Raw genomic sequence first — 14,191 nt, 5'->3', positions numbered from 1 at the left:
AGCCTTCTCTCTTCCCACAGAATTCAGAATTTTTTTTGTCTCTCATCCACTGCCAACAGTTGATCTCAAGAGCGGAAGGGTAAGAAAAGTTAGCTTGCTTTAAACTAATGATTATCCTAGTATTATTTTACATCTTGTGTTATTTTTTTATTCTTTTCTATGACACTTCTTGTAGTTTCAGAAACCCCTGCTCCACTCACAAACACATATGCAAAAATCTACAGTTCCTACTTTTAGGCCAGTATCCAGTGCCTGCATCCGTCAGCAGTGGGGCTATTTGCACTGAATTCAACAGCTGATCAAGATGTGTATACAGTATAATCCAAGTAACAAAATATTTATAAAGCTCTCCTATATACTCATTGTCACACCAAACAAATGTTTACTGGTTTAAATTGACGTTCAATAAATACGCTGAGAGACCCGAAGGACCATGGTAGGGGACAAACTCCCGAATGTAGCCTCTCCATCCAATCATAGCATATATGGCTTTAAATTTCAGTTGCTCTTAATATCAAATCATCAAAATTCTTCAAAAGTTCAAAAACTGTCTGAGCCTTCAAGTAGATAAGTGTCTCTAAAATATAGTTTTTAAAGAATTTTGATGATTTGATATTAAGAGGAAGTGAAATTTAAAGATATATATGATATGATTGGATGGTGAGGCTATATTCAAGGGTTTGTCCCCTACCATGGTCCTCTGGGTCTCTCCACATATTTCTTCTTTATTGAACGTCAATTTAAACCAGTAAACATTTGTTCAGTGTGACAAAGAGTACATAGGGGAGCTTTGTAAATATTGTGTGTACATTTGCATTAGCTTCCCCTTCATTTGAGAAGGGTTTTTTTTCCCCTTATTATTTTTCACATTGTATAATCCAAGCAGGCACCATTTCCCATTGATACCTATCTGGTCTCCTCTTACTACCGCACAGTACCTCTCCTCTTCAGTGGCATTGTGTTTCTCCAGTTCCCAGCGCCTATCGGGTGAATAATCCCATTCCACTTCTTCTGCAGCAATGTAATAAGTTCTCACCATTCTGTACTGATGGCTAGAAGCAGAAGTATTGCCACAGTTGTTCACTGTATACATCTGTTTCATGCCTCCAATGAAGTGGTCAGTTGTTCTGCACACCAGTTCAAAACTGCCTGAAAGGAAAGAAATGTACTAAACAATGGTCTTATGTATTAAAAAAAAGGACCAATATCATGTTAGTGCTATTGGCCATACACATTTAGAATCCATGCACCCAACCAGCATGATTAAAAAAAGAACATCTCTTCCTACTCTTACTCCTAGGAGAATTCCGGACAAATTTTTGCATTGCACAATTGTGCACAGTTGCACAGAATTCACCTTTGCAGCAAAAATAAGTAGGTGCACCACAGATTTTGGCATAGGGATCAGAAGATGGCAACAGCTGTAAGAGAGGCAGAAGCAGGGTCAAATGTGCAAACAGAACAGAGACTGGAGTAGTGTCAATCACATGGATTGAAAGCAATGTCAATAGCTTTGGCCTAGAACTGAGGAAGCTGTAGAAGAGGAATTTGATTTGTAGATCAGACAAATCAGGTGTAGCTTCAGGGGGAGAATTTAGGCAAGAAAACTTTGGACCTTGCTGGGTGAGGGGGGAGATGGAACAGAGAGCTGGAAGTTTGCTTTGGGAGGAGAAGAAGAGAAAGCTTTGGAGATTTTGCTGAGCAGGAGAGAGGGAGATGGAAGAGAGATGAGGGAGATGCTTCTCAAATGTTTCTGTGGCAATAACCCCATGCTAGTGGCCAAATAAATTGTGTAACTCCCACCCCACACCAGAAATGCAGAATACTAATGCACCTATGGAGAGCCCATCCAGGTTATGACCTCAAATATGGATTTTGTGACCCAGTTTGGGAAGCTGTGGACTAGGGGTATGATCAGCACCATATTGAATCGCAATGCTCATGGGGCAGAAGGTCTAGGTATCACATCTATCCCCGGCACTACCTACCAGGTAAACCTCTGATAGGATAAGGAGTGGTATAGAGTACACCTTACTTTCAAAGAGGGGATTGGAGAGTGGGAAGGTTGATGCTTTTGAAAGAGAGGAATCAGAGCAGTGGGGGGGGGGGGGGGGATTGATGAGCATCACCATTAAAACAAAAAAAATTTGCTCCCACCACGGTAATTTTGGGGATAATATGTGATTATAACCAAGAATCCATCATGTTTGGCTGCCTCTAAGGTTGGAATAGTGGAGACTGGACAACCAGTGTTTAAGCATGGGTGATTGAGGCCCATGCAGAGTGGTGGATGTGGCTTTGGCCACCTTGTTGGGCCGACTGAATGAGCTGTGTGGGTAAATGCGCCAACACTCATAGGAATTCTGTGAGTGTCAGAGCATTTACTGCGCCGGCCCGCACTAAAAACCTTGAGTGCAGCTTCATAAAAGAGGCGGGGGGGGAGGGGGTAGATAGATTGCAAAGTTACTCTACATCTAGGAGCTAGAATGGAATTGATGTCACATTTTGTAACAAAGTATGCTGAATCTCGTATAATACTACTGCAATGTTCAGTCTCTTACACTAGCATTTTGTCCTGATGGCTCAGTGGCTGCTCTGGCCTGCTTCAGTGTAGGAGGTCTGGACTCACTGCACTTACCCACTTCATCAGGTTGCATGGATACTGTGATCGAGGAGTGGGGAAACAAATTAAGTGTATCTCTTGTCATGCCTCCCAATCGAATGGTGTTTCCTTGAAAGTAAATTCCATGCAGATCAACCTCTGTGCCAAGTCCAATCATATGCCAGGAAATATTGTCGTTTTGGCACATTTCCAGGCCAGGCAGATTACCGTACATAAAACCATTCACAGCTAACAGAAGAGAAAATGTTCAACATATTAGTGCACACTATAATTACACCAATTTAGAATAAAATTATGAAAAAAAGTCAACAGTGGTGAGGAGTTAAAAAATGATGTATTGATGACACAATTTGTGGCATCCCTGGCATTGGCTGATTGGGTAGAGGTGAAAGGCCTAGCCTAGAAGTTGAATCTGCATCTTCCCATTTGGTGGCCTATGGTTCCAACACTGAGCCAATAAGCTAGCCTTCACTGTATATTGAAATTTGGGCTTATCAATTTCCTCTCCTTGAATCCTGTTAGACCAGTCCAGACAAGTGGATTATGCTCCCTAACCAGCAGATAGAGGCACCGAAAACTGACTTTCAGTTCTGGAACTTGCCAGTATAGACTTACCAGAACCAGTTCCCTCCGTAGAATCCTGAGGACCTGCCCTGAACGTCCATAGTTTTAAAAAAAAATGTGGACGTTGCAATTATTTGTGGACACCTTTTTATGAAATTGCGTTGGTTAACGGTAGGCACTTTTAATAAGAATTTTGAATTCCAATTGCAGTATTTTACTTACCCCCCTCTTTTACGAAACTGTGATAGCAGTTTTTAGTGCGGGGAGCTGCGCTGAATGGCCCGCGCTGCTCCCGACGCTCATAGGAACTCATTGAGCGTCGGGAGCAGCACGGGCCATTCAGTGCAGCTCACTGCGCTAGAAACTGCTATCGCAGTTTTGTAAAAGGAGGCCTTAGGGCTCCTTTTACAAAAGGTGTGTTAGGGCCTTAACGCGCGGAATAGTAAGTGATAGTAACATAGTAGATGACGGCAGATAAAGACCCGAATGGTCCATCCAGTCTGCCCAACCTGATTCAATTTAAATTTTTTTTTATTTTTTTTCTTCTTAGCTATTTCTGGGCTAGAATCCAAAGCTTTACGCGGTACTGTGCTTGGGTTCCAACTGCCAAAATCTCTGTTAAGACTTACTCCAGCCCATCTACACCCTCCCAGCCATTGAAGCCCTCCCCTGCCCATCCTCCACCAAACGGCCATACACAGACACAGACCTGCAAGTCTGCCCAGTACTGGCCTAGTTCAATATTTAATATTATTTTCTGATTCTAAATCTTCTGTGTTCATCCCATGCTTCTTTGAACTCAGTCACAGTTTTACTCTCCACCACCTCTCTCGGGAGCGCATTCCAGGCATCCACCACCCTCTCCGTAAAGTAGAATTTCCTAACATAGCCCCTGAATCTACCACCCCTCAACCTCAAATTATGTCCTCTGGTTTTATCATTTTCCTTTCTCTGGAAAAGATTTTGTTCTATGTTAATATCCTTCAAGTATTTGAATGTCTGAATCATATCTCCCCTGTCTCTCCTTTCCTCTAGGGTATACATATTCAGGGCTTCCAGTCTCTCCTCATACGTCTTCTGGCGCAAGCCTCCTATCATTTTCGTCGCCCTCCTCTGGACCGCCTCTGGATAAATTTCTGTGCGAGTTGGCGTTATTCTAGAAGCATACCGCACAGTAATTTTGTGCGTGTGCTAAAAATGCTAGCATACCTTAGTAAAAGGAGCCCTTAGTGTGTATAGTTAATGTGGATTTGTTGTGTTTTCTGACATTGCCCTTAAGTGGGATATATTATTTTGTGATTTGTAATGTAATTGAATACATTTATGTAAAGTATCGTCTTCTGAACTATTATGAATGTTTTAAATGTGAACTGCTTAGGTAAACATAAGCGGTTTAGAAATTTTAGAAATAAATAAATAAAAATTCTTATATCCCATCCATCTACAAATCTAGGTGAATACCCATAACTGGGCAGCGGCTGCCACATTTAAAATTACACCAGATGGGAGGAGCCTTGTACTGACAAAGGACTTGCCGTTTGTGGATTACAATATCACAGCGACCCCTGATGCAAGCGTTTTGATTTGCTGAAACACTGTGTTGGGTCCACAGTTTGTATATGTCCTTTTATTGGAATTAACAAGACTCTTTTATATCAGTAACCCTACGTGGAGTGTTCATTGTCCATTCCCACTGTTTCTTGTGTGAATACCCATAACTTACATAATCAATTCAAAAACATAGATAAATTAAACAAACACCATCTTAAAATAAAAATTCACTGACAATCATCATATGCGGGCACTATTTTCCCCACTCGAGCCATTCTTGGGTGGTTAAATAGCACTGAATATCCGGGGTGTGGGAATGTGTCAGCCCTGCTCATGTATTTATTTTTGGCATTCAGTGTGGGTCTAAAAGCCTAAATACCGTGCATTTTGTTGGATTCCTGAAAATGTTCATCTTCTGTATCAATCTTCAAAGGATCTTCAGCAATCATCCGGATATTTTTTGCAAGATACCAGCTCAGATTCTCATCAAAGACAGTGAAGAGTAAATAGAATTCCTTGTCAACTCCCTTCTGTAAAAAGAAGGAAACAGATGTCATCAGAAAGGATATTTTAGTGTGATCTCACGGCACGAGAATAAACAACATTGAACATGTACACTCAAATCCTTATCAGTGAGAATATGTTCTCCATCTCAACCTTATTTATGCTTGCTTCAAATAAGAATAGCGTTACTGGGTCAGACCAATGGTCCATCTAGTCAGTACCCCATCTTTTCGGTGGCCAATCCAGGTCATTAGTACCTGTCAAAAACCCAAATAGTAGCAACATTCCATGCTACCGATCCAGGGCAAGTAGTGGCTTTCCCATGTCTGTCTCAATAACAGACTATGGACTTTTCCTTCAGGTGTTCCAGAGCTTAAACTATTCTCCGAGTGAAAAAATATTTCCTCCTGTTGGTTTTAAAAGTATTTCCCTGTAACTTCATCGAGTGTCCCCCTAGTCTTTGCAATTGACAAGAGCAAAAAAAAAAAATCGATCCACTTGTACCCATTCTACACCTCTCCGAATTCTGTAGACTTCAATCATATCGCCCCTCAGCCATCTCTTTTCCAAGCTGAAGAACCCTTTATCATCTTGGTTGCTATAGCTCATAATTACATAAAGGGCATACATGAGGGCACAGCATGGGCATGTCTCCTACTTGCATGCACACCTTTAGATTAAGTTGAATGTACTCTATGGTGTACAAGCACACTTGCATATGGTACACCTAAACAAAGGCACAGCAATGCAGACTTATGCTACTATTCTGTAATGGAATCTTGGGACCAAGATGATTTTGTGGAATTGGCGCTCAGCACGTGACATCAAGGCACCTAACTTGAGGCACTAAGTTAAAGAATTTCCCCCGTTGTATTTTCCTACCGCTCTCCAGAAGCCGAAACAAATTTCAGTAAATTGTTCTTCTCAAATAGATTTATTAAACTCAAAGGCAAGACCAATTTAGAAGGACATGCTAATTCCATGGAGGACAGAATTCAAATTTCAAAATGATCAGGATAAAATGGAAAAAATGATCAGAAATAAACAGACTGATATTCAACAAGGACAAATGCCAGCAAGACAGCGGTATCTCCGTCATTAGCAATTTTAAATACAAACCTCTGCCTAAAACCATTCAACCCCATTCACATTCATACGCCATTCACCATTAATTAATTTTGCACAAAAATACACACATCTGTCACTATTCACAATCACATTCTATTCACTTAAATTTTTTTTTTCATGTACATAGACACACACACACAGATCTGTAAGAGCTTAGTACATCATTACCATTTAGTTGTTTATATACGTTATTAAATGTACAGTAGAATCTCAATTATCTGGCACCCATGGGGGATTGGTGGATGCCGGAAAACTGCTTTTCCAGTTGATTGAGAGTGCTGCGTTAAAACCTTGTCTAACATAGATCTCAATTCCCCCCCTCCCTCCCGTCCCGAGGCACCAGCATAGCAGCAGTCCTGAGCCACAAAGCCCCCTCACTCCATTAAGTCCTGAAGTAGGCGGTGCTCCTGAGCCACGAACACCCTTGCTCCCTCCCTTCTCTGAAGTGGCAGCTGGTCAGCAGGAAGTAGTATTCAAAACAGGCTGCTCACAACCAGCCCTGGCAGGGCCTTTCCTCCAACACGTCACTTCCGACACATCAGAGGAAAGGCCCTGCTGGGGCGAGCCGCAAGCAACCTGGTTTGAGCACTGCCTCCTGCTCACCAGCTGCCGCTTCGGGTAAGGAAGGGAGGGAGCGAGGGGGTTCGCAGCTCAGGACTGCTGCCTACTTCTGCTGCTTCTGGGTTTGAAAGGAGAGAGGAGGGCTTTACAGCTCAGGTGCTTCGGCGAGGCAGGGAAGGAGGCGGGTACATGGCTCAGGACTGCCACTGCTTTTACTACATACTATACTTCAGGGCTTGAAGGAGGGCGGGGGTATTTGCGGCTCAGGACCGCTGTCGCACTGATGCTTCAGGTTGGGAGGGAGGTGTGGTTCATGGCTCAGGACTGCCACCGCTTCTACTACTTTGGGGCTTGAATTCAAGAGGGCCTGGGATAGGCACGTGGGATCTCTCGGAAAGAGAAAGAGATAATGATTACTGCAGACCAAATGGGCCATTTGGCCTTTATCTGCCGTCATGTTTCTATGAGGCTCAGGACCGATGCTGCTTTGGGAGACTTTTTTTTCCCACCGTCAATTTTTTTGGCAGTTGGGTAAGAGTGCTGGTTAACAGATTCTACTGTATATTTTTATCATTTGTTGTAGATTCCTGATGCAAGCGCTGCACACTGAAACATGGCTAGTGTTGAGTCCCTTTGTGCTTTTTTTTCCTGCTCTTATCATTTGGTGTACTTTGACCCTCTCCTTGTTCTAATATAGAATCATGTAGGTGCATTGCATATTACTTGGTGGAAGAAATATGCTGTAAATGGCACTCTAGGTTCCTTCTAGCTCTATCTTTCTACGATTTTTGTATTAGCTCATACTTTGATCACTCAGCATAAAAGGCAACTGGAAGAGCAAATCAGGCTCTCTCACCTGTGTTCCATCATCATTCAGAGTATTCCTTTTACAGACTAAGAGGGGCCCCACTAGGCCAGCGTTGGTGTCCATGACTGGATCCACTGCCGAGTAGTACAGATAAGTAAGACACGATGGATCACTAGCAGTTGGACCTACACTTTCAGGCACTGTCCATGTGTATGTGAAAGTCTCACCAGGTTTGACATGTGCTCCCATCTTCTGAACCTCTTAAAATACAAAACAAATTAATACCTCAAAACATCCTATAGTTAACAGAATATGTAATAGTAAATGCTGCATATGATCCTTCTCAAGAAAGACTTGTGACCAGAACATAAACAGGAAATTTGAAAAATGTGTTATGTAGATTACTGCACTAGCTGGGACAAAGCAGACCATTCCATTCTGTTTTTGATAACATAATAACATAAGCAATGCCTCCGCTGGGTCAGACCTGAGGTCCATCGTGCCCAGCAGTCCGCTCACGCGGCGACCCAACAGGTCTAGGACCTGTGCAGTAATCCTCTATTTATACCCTTCTATCCCCTTTTCCAGCAGGAAATTGTCCAATCCTTTCTTAAACCTCAGTACCATACTCTGCCCTGTTATGTACTCTGGAAGCGCATTCCAGGTGTCCACCACACGTTGGGTAAAGAAGAACTTCCTAGCATTCGTTTTGAATCTGTCCCCTTTCAACTTTTCTGAATGCCCTCTTGTACTTTTATTATTCGAAAGTTTGATCTCATTCTAGGTTCTGTGTCATATATCTAAGATCACTGTTACAATTTTTGATATAGATAGGGAAGACAAAAAGGCCATTATTGAGATGGCTTAGGGAAATCCACTGCTTTATTCCTAGGATAAGCAGCATAAAATCAGTTTTACTACTTGGGATCTACCTAGGTACTTGGGACCTGGGTTGGCCACTGTGCTTGATGGACTTTCGGTCTGTCCCAGTATGGCAATTCTTATGTTCTTATGTGAGCCAAATATAGGACAATCAAGGCACTGTGACATCACTGATGAGTTTGTCTCTTAAGCATTGTTGGAATAAGGCATTATGAGATCACAGTCTGAGCTCTGGAATTTTGCTACTGTTTGGGTTTCTGCCAGGTATTCCAAGAGAACCTCAGTCTCCAGTTGAGTCTTCTGAGGTGATATAATGGTCAAACGGTATGGTAGAGAGAATTTACATTTGCCTTCAAGCAAGATGGTGCTTTCTTTCCTCTGCTTGGAAGGCCTTGCCGTTAATCGTGCCAACCCACCTTCTTTTTCTTGCTGTCTCTCAGATTTTGTCATGACTGCTAAGCTTATTAATTTACAAAAAGCGATGCATGCAGTCTCACTCACCAAATTCAGAATTTCTTCAATGCCCAGTCACTGTGTCACTTTAGTGATCCAGTCATCTGAGCAGCTCTGTTCCGAGATTCAGCTACAGTTCAGGTCAGCCACGTTTCAGTACAATCAAGGCTCTGCTCACCGGTGTACATGCGACTTTGATGGCTTGTACTGAGGTTCTCTCAAGGCCACATCTCCTTATAGGGTAATCTTTTAAGTTCTCTCCAGGTTCTTTAGGTTCACAAACTATGCATGGAATTTCCATACGAGGGTATATTTCAGGATTTCTTAATTCTCTTTGAATATGTTATGGTGGACAATGATTTTTATTTTCCTAAGGCTGATACCATCTCCGGGTTTCTAACTTGTCTGAAACTGCCTCACATCCTAGGAATATCTATTCTGAGAACTTCAACTACTAGCTCTGTTTCAATTTGTAAATGTCAATGGTTTAGCAACATCAGAATATCACCAGTTTATAGCTGGAAAGTTGTCATTTGTTTTCCAATCTGAAAGTGTTGGCTATATTAGCAGTTTTAGGTAGCAACAGCATTACTGCCTAGGAGTTTTTCCTGTTTTACAGCGTCCAGGTTTCAGCTGCATTTCAAGCTGTAAATCACTGCAGCATTACATCCTTGGGCTATAACTGCTACTACAATCTGAAGATATCACTAAACCCTAATACCACCAGATCCTCCCACAAATTAAAACTATCCTTCCCCTCGCTAAAAGGCATTTCCCACACAGGAAATCTAGGGACCTCCCTCCACTTCAAAATCACTGAGCTCTGGAACAACCTTACCTCCTCTCTTCGGAACTTGAGCTCTCTCCAAGTTTTCCGCAAACATCTGAAAACCTGGCTTTTCTCAAAAAATGTAAGTCTCCCTCCAACTTAGGAATCAAGGAAGGTAAAATTATGGTCTTACCTGTTAATTTTCTTTCCTTTAGAAGCAGCAGATGAATCCAGACTAGTGGGTATAGCTCACATCGACCAGCAGGTGGAGATAGAGAACTGATTAACAGTTGGCCTTAAAGCCTGGTGTTCGTTCTGTTGATTCAGTTATGCACTTTGCCCAAGCATCCCGAAAGGAGAATGAGCCCCAACAAAACTCCATTCCAGTAGAAAATGTGTCCCTCTCTTCTTAATAGTATCCATTATTGTAGGTTTTTGTTTTCTTTTTTTTTTTTTTTTGCAAAGAAATAATACGCTTACCAACCATAGCCTCAACTAAACCCATCAACTAACCACCCTACACACCCACAGTGCAATTGGGGAGGGGCTCTGGATTCATCTGCTGCTTCTAAAGGAAAGAAAATTAACAGGTAAGACCATAATTTTACCTTCCATAGCAAAGCAGCAGATGAATCCAGACTAGTGGGATGTAGCAAAGCAAACTCAAACTGGGTGGGACGCCAACGCTGCCTCTGCCAGTACGGCAGCGCCAAAACTCGCTTCTGAACGGGCCGCTACATCTAACCGATAATGCTGTGAAAAAGTATTTCCCGACGACCAAGTGGCCGCCCGGCAAATCTCCTCTAAAGACATCCCCCCGGACTCCGCCCAAGATGTCGCCAAAGCCCGAGTAGAATGAGCATGAAGGTGCTCCGGTACCTTCTTCCCTGACAACACATACGCCGACGCAATAGTGTCCTTGACCCAACGCGCAATGGACGCTTTAGACGCCGCCATCCCTTTATTTTTACCCGCGAATGCCATAAAGAGATGGTCCGACCGACGAAAATCATTCGTCACTCCCAAATAATGGAGAAGCATACGGCGTACATCTAGAAGCCGTAAAGACAAAAACCGTTTCCCCCAATCCTCCCTCCGGAAGGATGGAAGGAACAAACTCTGGTTCACATGAAAGGAGGAAATCACCTTCGGCAGGAAGGACGGCACCGTACGCACCGACACCCCCGTTTCCGAAAAACGCAAAAAGGGGTCTCTGCAAGAAAGCGCCTGCAGTTCCGATACTCGCCTTGCTGAGGCCATCGCCACCAAAAAAAACTGTTTTCAGTGTGATATCTTTCAACGTGGCCGCTGACAGGGGCTCAAAAGGTGCCCCCTGCAACTTCCCAAGGACGAGTTTAAGATTCCATGGTGGACAAATTCGCTTTACCGGCGGGCGGATATGGTGAACCCCCTTGAGGAAACGTACCACGTCCGGCTGCGACGCGAGAGCCGAGCGATCCACCCGGCCCCTGTAACAGGCAATGGCCGCCACCTGAACCCTTAAAGAGTTATAGGCTAACCCTTTCTCGACGCCCTTCTGCAGGAAAGCCAGAATCGCCGGCAGAGAAGCCTTGAAGGGCGCCACTCCCTGGCGACCGCACCATGCCTCAAAAATCCTCCAGACTCTCGCATAGGAGGCTGACGTCGAAAGTTTCTTGGCTTTAAGCAGGGTGGCAATCACCCGCTCGGAATAGCCCTTCTTTTTTAGCCGTGCCCGCTCAATAGCCAGGCCGTAAGACCAAAGCGGGCCGGATCTTCCATCCAAATCGGACCCTGAGACAGTAAGTCCGGAGTGACCTGGAACGTTACCCGCTCGCCGACTGAAAGCTGCATCAGATCTGCGTACCACGGCCGACGCGGCCAATCCGGAGCCACCAGGATGACTTTGCCGCGAAAGCGAGAGATGCGCTGTAATACTCGACCTATCATGGGCCAAGGCGGGAACACATACAGAAGGGAATTCGGAGGCCATGGGAGAGCCAACGCGTCCACCCCCTCCGATCCCTTTTCCTTGCGTCTGCTGAAGAACCGAGGCAACTTCGCATTGTGGGACGAGGCCATGAGATCCATCTCCGGCAACCCCCACCGACGGACTAGCAGGCCGAATGCTCGCGCAGACAACTCCCACTCGCCCGGATCCAGAAGATTCCTGCTGAGAAAGTCCGCTTGCACGTTTTCGTGACCTGCAATGTGTGCCGCCGACAGAAGCGGAACATGCCTCTCCGCCCATCGAAACAAAGTTCTTACCTCTTCTGCCAACTGCGGACTCCGGGTGCCCCCTTGCCGATTGACATAGGCGACTGCCGTGACACTGTCCGAAAAGATTCTGGTCGGCTTGTCCTGAATCAGTGACTGAAACGCCAGCAGCGCCAGTCTGACCGCTCTTAACTCCAACAAATTGATGGGCCACTGGGTCTCCCGGAAGGACCACATCCCCTGCACTGACGCTTGCAGGCACTGGGCCCCCCATCCTCGCAGACTGGCATCCGTTGTGACCACCACCCAGTCCGGCGTGGCTAACGGCATGCCCCTCCAAAGATGCAACTCGTGGAGCCACCACTGCATGCTGCGAGCTGCTCGCCGACTCCATTGGAGACGCACATTGTAGTTCAGAGAAGCGGGGGACCAGCGAGAGAGCAGAGACTGTTGTAAGGGCCTCATGTGGCTCCGCGCCCAGGGGACCACCTCCAGAGTCGCCACCATGGAGCCCAGCACCTGAACATAATCCCAAACTCGAGGTCTGGCCGACCCGAGAAGTAGGCGAATCTGAGCCTGCAATTTCTCCCCCCGGTCTCGGGGTAGGAACACCTTCCCCTGAGCCGTGTCGAACCGCACCCCTAGATGCACCAACGACTGCGATGGGGACAGACAACTCTTGGGAAAGTTGACGATCCACCCCAACAACTGGAGGAGAGAGATCACTCGCTGAGTAACCGCCACACTCTCCCGTCTGGACGAGGCGCGGATTAACCAGTTGTCTAAGTAAGGGTGTACCCGAATCCCTTCCTTGCGGAGAAAGGCGGCTACTACCACCATGACCTTGGAAAAGGTGCGGGGAGCCGTTGCCAAGCCAAAGGGCATTGCCCGAAACTGATAATGTTGGCCTAGAATCGCAAACCGCAGATACCGCTGATGCGGAGGCCAGATTGGAATATGTAGGTACGCTTCCTTGAGATCGAGGGACGTGAGGAACTCTCCCGGCCTCACAGCCGCAATAACCGAGCGCACCGTCTCCATCCGGAAATGGCGAACACTGAGAAATCTGTTGACTCTTTTGAGATCCAGCACCGGCCTGAAGGACCCCCCCTTCTTCGGTACAATGAAGTAAAGGGAATATATACCGCTGCCGACCTCCTCCGGGGGCACCGGTATCACTGCCCCTAGCTCGAGCAGCCCCTGAAGAGTCCTTCTGACCGCGTCTCCCTTGGCCGCCCCCTTGCACGGGGACACCAAGAAAGAATCTACGACGGGAGAGGCGAACTCTAACTTGTACCCCTCTTGTATAATGTCCAACACCCACTGATCCGACGTGATCGTGGCCCACTCCGCCCGGAACTCCGAAAGCCGGCCTCCTAAGGGAAAGGCGGAGGGAGCCAAGCCCCCGTCATTGTGGAGTGCGAGTGGCTGGGGTACGTGTTGACTGTCCCGAAGAGGGTCTTGTCGTACGAAAGGAACCCCTCTGCTGAAACCTTGGTCTCGAAGCAGAGGACGCACCAGATGCTGATCTGAAGAAAGGCTTACCCGCCCTGGATCTCCGAACATCCCTGAAGCGCGGTCTAGACGATGAGGGTCTCACCGGGGGCCTAGCCCTATCCTCCGGTAAACGTTGAGTTTTGGTATCCCCAAAATCTTTCACCAGTTTATCTAAATCTTCTCCAAACAATAAACCCCCTTTAAACGGGAGTCTCACCAGCCGAAGCTTAGAAGCTGCATCGGCCGCCCAATGCCGTAGCCATAAGGATCTGCGAGATACCACTGACAGAGACATCTGCTTCGCAGACGCCCTAATAATATCATATAAGGAGTCTGCTAAATAAGCCAAGCCAGACTCCAAATCTGCCAGCTCCGAGGGAACAGAACCCCCCGACTCCATTAAAGTATCTGACATGACCTGCGACCACTGCAGACATGCTCGCGCCGCATAAGAGCTGCAGATTGCGGCCTGCAAGATAACTGCCGCTACCTCAAAGGACATTTTTAAGGAAGATTCAATCTTCCTATCCTGTGCATCCTTCAATGTCACACCCCCCTCCACCGGTAAGGTAGTCTTTTTAGTTACAGCTGCCACCAAGGCATCCACCCTGGGTAATCTAAACTTATCTAGTTCAGTCGGGTCAACCGGATACAA

The 14,191-nt window shown here is 45.8% G+C and overlaps 1 protein-coding gene across 8 annotated transcripts in view; it reads right to left on the bottom strand.

The window, feature by feature from the left end:
- The window catches only part of HEPHL1 (hephaestin like 1), a 96,886-nt gene that overhangs the window by 49,138 nt on the left and 33,557 nt on the right, over positions 1 to 14,191 (bottom strand). For all 8 annotated transcript variants that reach the window (XM_033948478.1, XM_033948482.1, XM_033948477.1 and 5 more), the window contains 4 exons: positions 7,788 to 7,999; positions 5,118 to 5,268; positions 2,639 to 2,851; positions 939 to 1,149 (listed from right to left, as the gene is read on the bottom strand). In XM_033948478.1, the coding sequence (XP_033804369.1) occupies positions 939 to 1,149; positions 2,639 to 2,851; positions 5,118 to 5,268; positions 7,788 to 7,999 (787 nt within the window). The remainder of the gene's footprint in view (positions 1 to 938; positions 1,150 to 2,638; positions 2,852 to 5,117; positions 5,269 to 7,787; positions 8,000 to 14,191) is intronic.

The sequence above is a fragment of the Geotrypetes seraphini genome, chromosome 6, assembly GCF_902459505.1.
Source record: "Geotrypetes seraphini chromosome 6, aGeoSer1.1, whole genome shotgun sequence".
Lineage (NCBI taxonomy): Eukaryota > Metazoa > Chordata > Amphibia > Gymnophiona > Dermophiidae > Geotrypetes > Geotrypetes seraphini.
The sequence above is the reverse complement of the archived record's forward strand: the minus strand, read 5'-3'. Positions and strand labels throughout refer to the sequence as shown.